The sequence below is a fragment of the Melospiza georgiana genome, chromosome 2 (assembly GCF_028018845.1).
Source record: "Melospiza georgiana isolate bMelGeo1 chromosome 2, bMelGeo1.pri, whole genome shotgun sequence".
In the NCBI taxonomy this organism is placed as follows: domain Eukaryota; kingdom Metazoa; phylum Chordata; class Aves; order Passeriformes; family Passerellidae; genus Melospiza; species Melospiza georgiana.
This window is the reverse complement of record NC_080431.1, coordinates 23,653,764-23,665,872: the sequence shown is the minus strand read 5'-3', so window position 1 is coordinate 23,665,872 and position 12,109 is coordinate 23,653,764. Positions and strand designations below refer to the sequence as shown.

Genomic DNA, 12,109 nt, shown 5'->3' with positions numbered 1-12,109 from the left:
AGAGTTTAAAAAAAATTTTAAGTATTAAATAAAAAACCAACAAAAATTTTAATGGTATTATAAAGTTATTGTATATACTTAGCAGCACTCATTTCAAGAATCCAAAAATCTTAAATAGGAGATCTCTTTTACAGAGCAAGACTGTATCTTACCCATCTATGAAGTCCTGCAATTAATGCTGATAATATCGAATGTTCCTTTAAAAAAATTACCCTTCAAGACCATCACCATGATGATAAAGTGCAATTCATATTTCAGTCCCTCTATCTGTCAAAGTCATTGCCTCTGAAATTGCAGACGACCGTAGGGATTTAATTCTACATTTAAACCCTTATAACCCCCCCTCACATCCCAGCCAGTAATTCCCTTCTGTGAGCTGCCAATCACTGACATCCACTACAAATAGGACACTAAAAAAAGGAAAGGAAGATGCTCATTTCAATCTGTGTTTTCACTTTTTCTAACACATCACTGTTAATGGAGGGAAAGGGACAGGGCTTTTTTAAATCTCCCTAAGGAGACCATGGGGTAGTGCAACAACAGCAAGCAAGCCTTACTGTGCAGAACAAATCAGATCCATTTTCACTACTGTAGGTACATCTATGTGACAGAAGGTACCATGAAAGCAAAGCAAAAAGAAATAAAGGACCAATCCAAACAGAGCATCCACAGCAGCTGCTCGTGACATGCAATCCAAAAATCACCATAACAAAGGGAGTCCCATCAGCCCATCAGGATTCCGGGTGCTCTAGTCTGGGTGTGCATTTTAACAGCAAGAGACAGCCTGACAAGATCCGCATAGAGGAGGTGGTTTGCCATAACAAGCCAAAAGCAGAAAACAACTTCCAGCCTTTAGAGATGCTATGGATCATCAGGCATGTTTCCACAGGCCCAGCAGGCTTTGCCCAGTCTAGAGGAATGACTGCTACTGTGCAATAGGTTAAGTGCAAGCTCACTGGCATGTTTCAAACAGCCACTTTAAAACTATCAAAACTAGAGAAAGGTGAATGTAAAGAAACTATTACATTTCCTCTGTACAGTGGGACACTCCAAAAATCCAGCACAAAAATGCTGATACTCTTTATTCACTACAGATTTTCCCTATCAGGGGAATTAGGCAATTTGCAGAGGCTGCTTTAAGAAAACCAAACGTTCCCAAGGCTTCTCACTGCATGGTGCTCAAAGGATCTTTTTCTTGCCCATATCCTACATACCTTGTTGAAAGCATAGACCCTGTGTGCTATCTGTGTAGTGACTTGAGAAAGAGGTTTGTCTTTGATGAGTTAGTGCAACCTCCCTGTGTCTGTCTCTTCTACACTTTGGACAGATGCTGTCAAGTCTGTAAAGTGCACTGGGCCAACAATACAACACAATATTCCCATAATTCTAGCTGCCATTCCCAGAGCTACAGGAGTTCCACAAACTAGGCAGAAACCTGTTCTCTTGACTGTGATGAAAGGAAAATATTACCTGATATAGCCATTTTCAATCCTTTCGATATCTTCATCAGCAGTTCTGACAGACAGGCTGTGTACACCAGGGTAGGAGTGCTGGGTGTTGATTTTTGCCATTTTGCTTTACATATCAACATCTAAATGACAGCTGAAATGGGAAAAAAAAATATGAAGGCTTCAAAAGGAATGCGCTCAGTACTCAAAAAGAGTTCTTTATTAAAACAGTGGAATAGCAAAAAGCAATTTCAACCATTTGAAGGATGGTCTGTGATATTTACAAGCACATATGACATGTATTTCTCAATTTATTTGCAGTAGACAGAAGAAAAAGTGTTAGTAAAAATTCATCATGACCAAAGCAAAAGGGTTGCATGACATCATATTCTTTTAGTCTCTGGGCTTTATGGACTACCTACACTGTCATACCTATTATCCATAGTGAAATTGCATTTAAAAATCTCATTAAAAGAAGGTTAGTAAGAAAGTCAACTAAAAAAAGCCAGGTAATACATGTGCTAGGACAACCTATTCCACTTTAGATTGATTTCCCTGTGCTAATTTTATCTATTTTATGATTAAGACTTTTATTCCAAAAATCCATATTAACCAAGCAGATAATTAATGACATTTACCCCTTAGTTTAATGCAGGCCATGCTATAACTCTGTATTATTAAAACTCTGCAGTAAACACACACTAGGGGGTTTTATCACAATGCTTCAAAACAGTCTCTGTTAAGATATTTAGCAGCTTATCTCCTACTAGTTTTAAAAGATTTGTCTAAATTCCTTTCCAGATTGGATCTTCAATGCCTTTCCAAATTCATATCACATCTACTACTTACAAAATGAGTTTTAAGACTTAAGACAAGTGTCTTACAAATGAAGGACTGAAAGAATTTCAGTGAAAGCTTTGAATTTTTCAACAAGAAAAAAAAAGATTTAGAAACTCCATTCAGGAACCCTTTTTGTCTGAAATATGACTAGAATGAAATTCCCTCAGGATCAATCAACTCCCTCACACTAGGTCGTGTCCATTTTTCACCTGGAATCCTCTGTGTCACTGACCACACAAGATCCACCTTCAACACCAAATGAAATACAGATCTTTCAGAAACTGTGACTTGAATCATTCAGGTTATTACCCATGGTTAGAATATTATGCACCCACTTTCTTGAAAACAACATACCCGACTTACCCTCCACTCAATTCCCAGACAATTAAAGAAAGTAATACATAACTTTAAAAATTATTTATTATATTTTAAAGTGTTTTTTTTTAAATCCAGAAATAATGAAATTACTCTAGAAACAGCCTTGGGCATCACTTAATATTCAAAAATTTTATTAGTACTCCTCATCACTAATTTTGCTTTAATTTAAATCAGTTACTGTCTGTGTCTCACTTTAAACTGGGCCTTGTTCGTGCTGATTAACTGAAGTTTAACTGGGAAAAAAAAAGGGCATTTTTATTACACATTGATATGAAAAAATTCAACTCTTTCAACCCACTCTCAGATTGGAATGTTCACTCAGAAGAATTAACTTCTAAAGTGCACATAATTTATGTTAAAAAACAAAACTCAGTTTTAAAAGCTTGATAGTGGGAAGAATTATTCATAAATAACAAAGCATTAACCTTTTTTCTAAAGTTGTAATTTCAGAGCAAATTTAGCACTGAGTGAAGCTCTTGACTAGTTCTGACACTTAGTTCCACTTATCAGTTCTGGTGATTCACAATCAGATTGATGTCTACCTACAGCAGTTCTTAAAAACAAGGGTCACCTGGTTTATAACCTCCAACAAAGTAAGCAACTCTGTTTAAAAAGTAAAACTGTTAAAACAATAAAAGCACGAGATAATGAAACCCTTCTGAAGTCTTGGGGTGATGTGGATAATTTGCTGCTAACACCAGGGATTCCTTCACTGATAAGACCCATTGCTTCTGACACTGGAGATGAGTGAACAATGCCCTTCTATGTTTCAAATGCTGTAGGTGTGGCACATGGATTTCCAGGTGCATTTGTGCATCAGTTCCCACAAGTTTGGTTAAAAAACATGAAGTACAGCGTTTCTTTACACTTAAAACTGAAATGGCTGAAATTGGATATTACTAATCTGGAATTAAACACTTTTAACATATATTGGAATTAGATACTCCAAACCTCCTGAAAGGCTTGAGTATGCCAGAGGAGTACTGAATACAGGAAACCTTATTCAGGCTTTCAAAAGCTATGCCACTAAAAAAGAAAAAAAAATAATAGCATATGAAGTCAAACACTATATTGAATTAAAAAAACAAGAAGACAGAAAGCAAGAACAGGACTAAACAGTCACCTTCACCACTGCAGATGTTTATAAACAGTATTCCTCAGGGCTCTGTTGGAAAACCTGTTGTTAATGATGCTGATGGAAAGATGAAGTGGTGATACAGTAAGATCTCAGGACAGCAAAAAATTGTATAGGCAAGAGAAAGAAAAGGAGTGCAGGGAACCTCAGGGTGACCAACATCAACTACAGCAATTTCTCAATTTGATGGTAAGTGATGTGCAACACAGGCAAATGGAAACCCATGAATACAGGTGAAAAGCAGGTGAAACTAATGCCCTACATGCTTCCAAATGAACCATATGTACTCAGAAAGGGAACCTGAAAGGCTGGTTTTGGATTAAATATGAGGGAGAAATTCTTCACTATGATGGTGTTGAAACACTGGACCATGTTGCCCAGAGAAGCTGTGGCTGCCCCACCCCTGCAAGTGTCCACGGCCAGGTTGGATGAGGCTTTGAGTAAACTGGTTTGGTGGAAGAGGAGTTGGAATTACATGGTCATTATGGTCCCTTCCAAACCAAATCAAACCAGTTTATGAGCCTAGGACACAGGTACAGCTCAGAGAATCAGTGTGCTCACTGCAGGGCAGCCTTGCTGACACAACTGACAATGTATACATGGAACATGGTAATGACACAAAAACCACTAAAACTGCTCCATGAAGCAACAGTGCAGACTCATCTGGAACACTCCAAGTCCTTCTCTTAATCAGAAAGATAAAGCAGAATAACAGCATGGCAAGAATGATTAAAGACCTGAAAAAGGGAGAGAAAGGAAAATGGGGCCTGCTCACCCTAAAAGGTGAAGACTCAAAAGTTATAAAATAAAAATATGTAGGTAACATTTCAGGTCATTTCAGATCCCTTACAATCATTTCAGCTGTAAAATTGACATTCAATATACAGTGGGGTCTGAACTCTTATTCTGCCCTATACTGGAGGAAAGCAGGGGGAGAAAATTTCACAGAAATACAACTCTACTACTAAGCAAAAAAATAGATTAATATATTTTTGGAAGGAGGTAGGAGGAGTGGATGAAAGTGTGTTACCTGTGCCCAGCTGTGGTAGAGAGAGACTGAACACAGGACAGATACAAATAAATACCGAGGTAATTTGGGTACAGTGCAGGTGCTGAGACCTCCTGAAGCAATGTGGTTTGGCACTGCATAAAGCCCATAAAGTTCTGACAAATGACTAACTAGCTGATGAAGAAGAAATATTTGTTCCTTACAGGCCTCTAGAACCCTAATGACAAGTGTTTTTACTAGTCTAGGGAGGAGATTGACATTTCAACATTGGATCCAAAATATGGCAAGTAATTAACTAAGGAGCAGCTTAACAGGAGTCAGCCAGCAGGAAAGTCCTGAAGAGTCAGGAGGCTCCACAAACCTCTTTTGCAAGGACACAGAGAGACAGCTCCAGCCATCTGGGACCTGCAATCCCAAAACTGCCACTAAACACTGGCTCTCACAAGGCAGTTTTAAGAAGTGAGCAGAGCTCAGTTTCATATTTAAAACCAGGCAGGTTGGTCTTGGCTTGCTGCCAGATGCCCACACAGCTGCTATTGCACTTCTCCTCTTCAGCAGCCCAGTGGGAGAAAGCTCACCATGGGTCAAGAGGAAAAAACAGGAAGAAAAAGGACATTAGAAGACCAACTGTCGTCACAGGAAAACGGGCTCAAACTGGAGAAAACTCAATTTCATGCAAATTAAAATGGAGTTGGATGGCAGGAAACAAAGGCAAAACACTCTACCACTCATTTTCCCTAGATTCAACTTTACCCCTACATTCCCAACTCCTCCAGCTCCTCCACCCTACCCAGCAACACAGGGGCTGGGAATGGGAGGCTGCAGTCAGTCCCTGTTCCTCCTCACACCATGTCCCTGAGCCAGTCTGGGTCCCTGCTGCAGGCTGCAGTCCTTCACAACCTGCTCCACAGGCTGCAGTCCTGCAGGACAAACCTGCTCCACTGTGGGTCCTCCATGGCCCACAGTCCTTGTCAGGAGAGCCTGCTCCTGCACAGGCTCCTCTTCACTGGCTGCAGTCTGCTTCAGGAATGGCTCCACCAAAGGGTCCTCCACAGTGGATGTCTGCTCCATTATGGAGCCCTCCAAGACTTGCAAGGGAATCCTGCTCCAGTGCCCACAACACCACCTCTGCTCCTTCTTCTCTGACCTTGCTTTCTGCAGAGATGACTGTCACCATTTTTTTTCCCCTCAGTCCCCTCACACTGCCTTTGTGGCATCCTACCCTTATTTAAGTGCTTTTTCCCTGAAGTGCCACCCTCTTGGCCACAGGGGATGAGCTGGGGCTGGCTGGAGCCATTTGTGTGCAGCACAGGCAGCCCTGGCTGCTCACATCAGTCCCTCAACCCCTGCCAGCCCCTGGCACTGCACCCACCCTGGGACCTGCCCTTTATAAATAACAACTACCTGGGAACTACACTCTCTGCTCCGAATATTTAATGCTAATAATTACACTGAGGGTAAAACTTGATTACCTAAAGGCTGACAAGTCTGGTAAATCCATGTTAGGCACTTAGAACAGGTATTTAGTTTACAAGTAATTTAACAAAAACATAGATAGACAGACAGACACATTGTCCTCTGAGCCTCAGTCAGCCTCATCCAGCAAAATAAAACTTGAATCTCTCCTAGCTCATGAAAGATTGGCATCTTTACCAATGCCTTAAGCAGAATTTTAACATGCTTTCTCACCTAGTCTTTTCTTCCTTGCTACCTATTGGGTAGGACTGAAAGAGATTAATAATCCCACACTCAAGTGCCTAAATCACTGAGACTGAAACTACAGCTAAATGAGACAGATGTATTATCCTAAAAATGTAACAATTTACATACATGTAATTATTACATACATGATAGCACTCCCTACTTGAAATGGAAGTGGTCAGGCTCTTTTATCCTCTTCCTTTTGGATTCAATAGCAACTGAGGTTTTGTGTCAAACTATTTCAAAGACACTCTGGTATAAAAGAAGCATTTTTAACAAGACAGCCAGTTGTTTTTACAACAAGTATGAGTTCAAGTAACATATGAAAATTTTGGATTCACTTGAGTATTTCCTAGTTTTGAATATCAAGTTCTACTTGTCTCTTTAGGGCTACATCATTAAAGACCTAGAAGCAGAGCTACGAAGGCTGCAGTATCTAAATTTTAGGAGCTCTGCCATCCAGTGAATTTCCTGAAGCAGGAATGCAGAAATGCAGGTGAGCAGGAACATGGCACTAAGAAGGAAGCTACCTATGTGAAATGACTGAAACCAAACTGGGATATGGAGAATAACTGGGCTTCTAACTCCAAGCCCAAAGCAGTGGCACCCAATTCACAGCCACAACTCCCCTATTTCTCAAGTCGATTCACCTGTCTGCAGCAAATGGCATTGTGCTGAGCAGCTGCACCTCAAAAATGAGAAACCTTTGCAAGTCTACTTCAAATTAAGCAAGAAAAAAACCCAATTTTCCTCCTTTTTCCAGAGCCTGCTACCTGTAGATTATGGGCTCCAAATAGCTTTCTTATGGGTTTTCAGCACTCTAGAACACCTATGGCAGCAGCAGTACCTGTTTTCAGCACTCACTGCAATCTGGACACAGTCAAGGCCTCTGAGCAGCTTTGTGGCCTGAGTTTCAGACAATTTTGCACCCTCTCAGCAGGGAAAAAACCCAACACACGGGTACACACTTTAATATTACAAATTATAACAAATTTAGGAAGTTGATAGCTATCCACTAAGCCATCAAAGCAAGCTCTGCAGCCTGTCTAATATCTGTGAAGGATCTTTGAATCACTGTAGTCTCCCTCTCAAGAGCACTGAGACAGTTCATGTTTGGGCTACTCCAGCAGTTCCCTTCTGGGGCAGAATATGCCAACGCAACCTAACTTAATCCAAAATTGTTAACCAACCAAGAATTAATACACCTGATACAAACTAAATGTATTTGTTCATCAAGTAGTAATGACAGATCCAGCTATTTATACCACCACTTAGTATTCTTAATGCTTATTTGTTTAGAGTAAAAGGACTACAGAAAGAAAATATGGCAGAATTCAAAAAAGAGCTTTTCAAGGTGAGATATATATCACCGCCACAAAGTAAAAGATGACTTTATATATGATTTTATAATGCATCCTGTGTGTTTGTGTAGTTAAAACACTGTTGCTCTTGAAGCTTTCAGCATGTTATTGCTGTAGAAGCAGTGATAAGCTGCATAGGATCACTAACATCATTTTAGTTAAGACACGTTCCAAATCCTCACACAGCCTCTCAGGTTCAACCCTGATAAGCCTTTGGGATTTATTCTGGGATTTGACCTCCACCTACATGATCCTTGTTATATCACTTGCTAATAGTTGTGGCTCAGCTGTGCATTATGTATCTTGTGTGTGTTCTGTGTGACAGGCTGCAGCTCCAGTGATGCAACCCCTAATGGCAACAAATGGACATCAAACACTGCACACTGCAACTTCTAAATGATGACATGGTTTGAAGACAAGGCACAAAATCCTTTTCTTCAAGGATTTGGAGGTTTGCAAATTCACCTGCACACTGGACTCTGGCACACTCATCTGGAAATCAGCTTTGTATGAAGGCCATTAGATCAAACTCAGGGAGTTGGAAAAAACAATCAGCTGTACCAACTTACCCTCATGAATTCATTACAGTTTAAATCAACAATTCTTAAATTCTAGGGCCTCTTTTAAAAGCACAGTTTTCAAAATTTATTACTCTCTGCTACATCATATTGCATTTTCTACAGTCTATGAGCACTGACATCTGAGAATGCACATAATTTATATGCATAGCCCAGTAGCCTCAGGACCAACCAAGGATTTCAAATACTCTACCTTTCGCAGGTACTTTAGATGTGCATGCACTTCATAAAGCATTGCATTATTCATGTATGTATAATTTATAGTTTTACAATGAAATGCACATGATTACCTTTGATGTATTTGATGGCTGAGTCTCTGGCACCTTTTAGTACCAAAATAATCATTCAAATAAACTGAATTATTGGGACTGAGTTTTCCTTCTGTAACTATGAACTATTGGCAATATAGTTCCATTTATATATCCATTCTATATATACATTCTAGCTGTGGATATTGAATTTAATATTGTAAATTAAAACACAGAAAATTAAAAATTACAGCTGACAGCACAAGCAAGTCCCATCATGTTGTTTCTGCTGCCACTATGGTTAACACAGCACAGGTGTCCATGTTTCTATACAGCAAATAAGCTCTGTGCAAGGCTTCTGAAGCCACTGCCTAAAATTCACTGGTTCTGCCAATGTCTCCTGTCAGTGCATTCATATTTCAAGGTAACTCTTAAAAGTGCACATAGCAGGGGCATGAATACAGCAGGAACACAGCAGGTTTGCAGTCCTGAATGTATAAAATAAATCTGTATGCTTGCATACATGTGACTGTCACCCATTTAAATTCCCTGCCCACTTTATGCGAACCATCGGAGCCACCCCATTTGCCTGGGGAAGGGAAGCACGAGGGGTCGGTAAATCGTGTCACGTTTCACAAGCCGTAAGGAGGCATCCTACCGAAGAGGATTTAAGAGATGCTAATGAAAAGAGATGGCAACACTGGAGAAGGCTGCCGGACAACGTGCTGAACCGAAATGACTGAGCTCGGGTGCAAATTGGATGGCAAAGGCTGGCATACACAGAAAGCAAAGCCGATACACGCTGATCTGAGGTGGAAGGATGAGGTACAATTTTTTAAAGCTGATGTGTTCTTCCCTCAAGTCATTCACTACTTGTTCACCATGATTACCCTTGCTGATTCAACATCCCGACAGTCCCATTTTCATTTGCAACACGTATTTTTCTAATCTGATGGTTTTAGCATACATACTCAAGGAAAACAACATGAAAAATACCAGAGGGGAAAAACCAAAGACTGTGCTGACTGAAGACACACAGTTATGCTATTCCAAAATCTGTAACATCTGAAACTGCAGATGTAGTTTTACTCAGTAGTAAAAATGAAAATTACACATTTTAAATACAACAATCCTTTAACTATTTGCTTTGAATGCAGCAACTATGAATCTGGAAAACAAAATATAGTTAAAACAGGTAGATCAACAGGTACCAACATAATTTCTTCAGAGATCTAAAGTAATGTTCATGTCATTTTCCCTTATCCTTATCTTCTTTAGGCTTTTCCTCTTGGCAAGTGAGGGGACCTTGCACTACAGAAAGACACTGATTAGTACTGTATCTTCCACATTCTTAGGCAGACTATGGTCTGGATTACAGTACAGGATTTTTGCAAGAGATGTCATATTTCTGGAACCAAGGTCAATTTATGAGAAGCACCAGGAATCACTGGAAAATTAGTCTCTTTCACTCCTTGTAGTATTTGCTAGCATTTTTTAAATACAGGGTTTGATAGCCTCATGCTTAAACCACAGGAACCAGACACTGGAGAAGTGAAGAGACACATGGATCAAGCTAGTAAAATTAAGTGTCAGTCAACAGGAATGGAATAAGTCCCCTCAGCCCCCCTTCGGTTCAGATTTGTGCCCTGAACCCAGTTTAATTTTAAGTACATAAATCACTGCATCAATAAATCAAATTAACACTTTTCTTTAAAATTAAACAAATAAACAAAGTTTACGTTTCCATTTCAAGCTTTTGAGCTAAGGCTTGAAGTCTGGTGCAGGACATGATGCCACTCTCACAGGCATGACAGAAGGCTTACTGCCCCCTGCTTCACACTCACCTGCCCACGCTCTCCTCCGCAGCATCCGAACTCTGCAGCTCCGTCCGTCCGTCCGTCCGTCGGTCCGCGTGCCTGGATGCGGGCCCCGGGGCGCTCTTGCTGCGGGCAGCGCCGTCCTGGCCGGCCCGGACGCGCTGGGGCCGCGCCGGGAGCGGCGCAGGGCAGCGCAGCCCGCCCGGCCCGGCGGGGGCGGCGGCGCAGGGCAGGGCCCGCCGGGGCAGGGCAGGGCCCGCCGAGCCGCCCCTCCGCGCGGCGCGGGCGGATTACGGCCGCAGCCCGAGCGCCTAAGCCCGGCTCACCGGGAAAAGCCGCTCGAAGGGCTTTGCGATCCTGTTAAGTTCTCGGAGAGGATCAAGACGTCAAAGGGGCTCGGCGGCGCCCCGGCACATTTCGTGCCACGCCGAGGAAAGTTGGGAGCCCGGCGCGGGCAGGGCAGGGCAGGGCCGGCCCGGGGCCGCCGGCGGAGCGAGGAGCCGCAGCCCCGGGCGGCGAGACGAGGAGCGGCGGGGCCGTAAGGAGCGGCCACACGCCCCTCTGCCGCGGCAGCCGCTGTGCCCCGGCGGGGCGGAGCCGTGCCGGGCCGGCCCTCACCCCTGTCCCCCGTGCCGGGCGGGCTCTCACCCCTGCTCGCCGGGGCGGGGGCCGCGGCCCCAGCGCCCCTGGGTCGGGCAGGGTCCGGCTGCCGCCATCCGCCCCTGCCGGGCCGTGCTGCCGGCAGAGCCCGTGCGGAGCGGGAGCCAGGAGAGCTCGGGGCCGGCACGGAGAGCCAGCTCCCCGCCGCCCTCCCCTCGCACACACCGCCCGCGGCTCCGGCATCTGCCGCCGGCGGAGGGGCCGGAGGCAGCGGGGGCGCTCAGGAGGGCTGGGGACGTGCCGCTGCCGCTCGAAGCGCTTCCCTCTCGGCAGCCGTCGGGGAGTGCATTTCCCGGGCTCTGGCTCCGCCGTCCCTGCGGGTCCTGCCCGAGGGGAACCGCGAGGGGACGGATGGAGCCCCACAGCCGCTCCCGACACTGCTGCTGGGACCGGCACCCTCTCCATCGCGAGAGGCGCTTCTCCTCGCCGTACCGATGGATAGGTTTCTTCTGCAGCTCTCTGGCCCTCGCTGCCTGACCTCCTTGAGGGTGCTGACCCTCATTTTCCTCTGCTGGAGTTACCTCCAGACTTTCACACTCCCCCGAACTCCATCTGTTTAGTTCTGATTCTTCTTTTCACAGGGTTCAGAAGAGCTGGAAACAAAGAGTATGTATGATTCATAAAATGATTCTTCAGCTGGGAAATGTCAGCAGAAGCCATGTCATTCCTAACTGAAAGGCTGCTGCACTTTGCTGCATGTCAATTGAGCTACATTGAACACAACGGGACATTAGAAAAGCATTCTGAGTGCTCGGGTTATTATCGTGCTTGTCAAGAAAGATGAACCACATCACACAAAAAGGACTGAGGAGAGGAAAAGACCATGGCTAAAACTCTTAAAATCCCATCAGAATCTCGAGGTGTCTGTCTCCTATAGCTGTCACACCAGTCTTCAGAGTAACAGGGTTTTTAAAGATTAGAACATAAACCTTAG

At 43.5% G+C, this 12,109-nt stretch overlaps 1 protein-coding gene across 1 annotated transcript in view; it reads right to left on the bottom strand.

Moving 5' to 3' along the window:
- Positions 1-10,603, bottom strand: part of CNGA3 (cyclic nucleotide gated channel subunit alpha 3) — a 30,240-nt gene extending 19,637 nt beyond the window's left edge. Inside the window, exons 1-2 of the mRNA XM_058045411.1 lie at positions 10,543-10,603; positions 1,471-1,602 (exon numbers count right to left, since the gene is read on the bottom strand). Coding sequence (XP_057901394.1) covers positions 1,471-1,571 — 101 coding nt within the window. The 5' untranslated portion in view covers positions 1,572-1,602; positions 10,543-10,603. The remainder of the gene's footprint in view (positions 1-1,470; positions 1,603-10,542) is intronic.
- Positions 10,604-12,109: the final 1,506 nt, after the last annotated feature.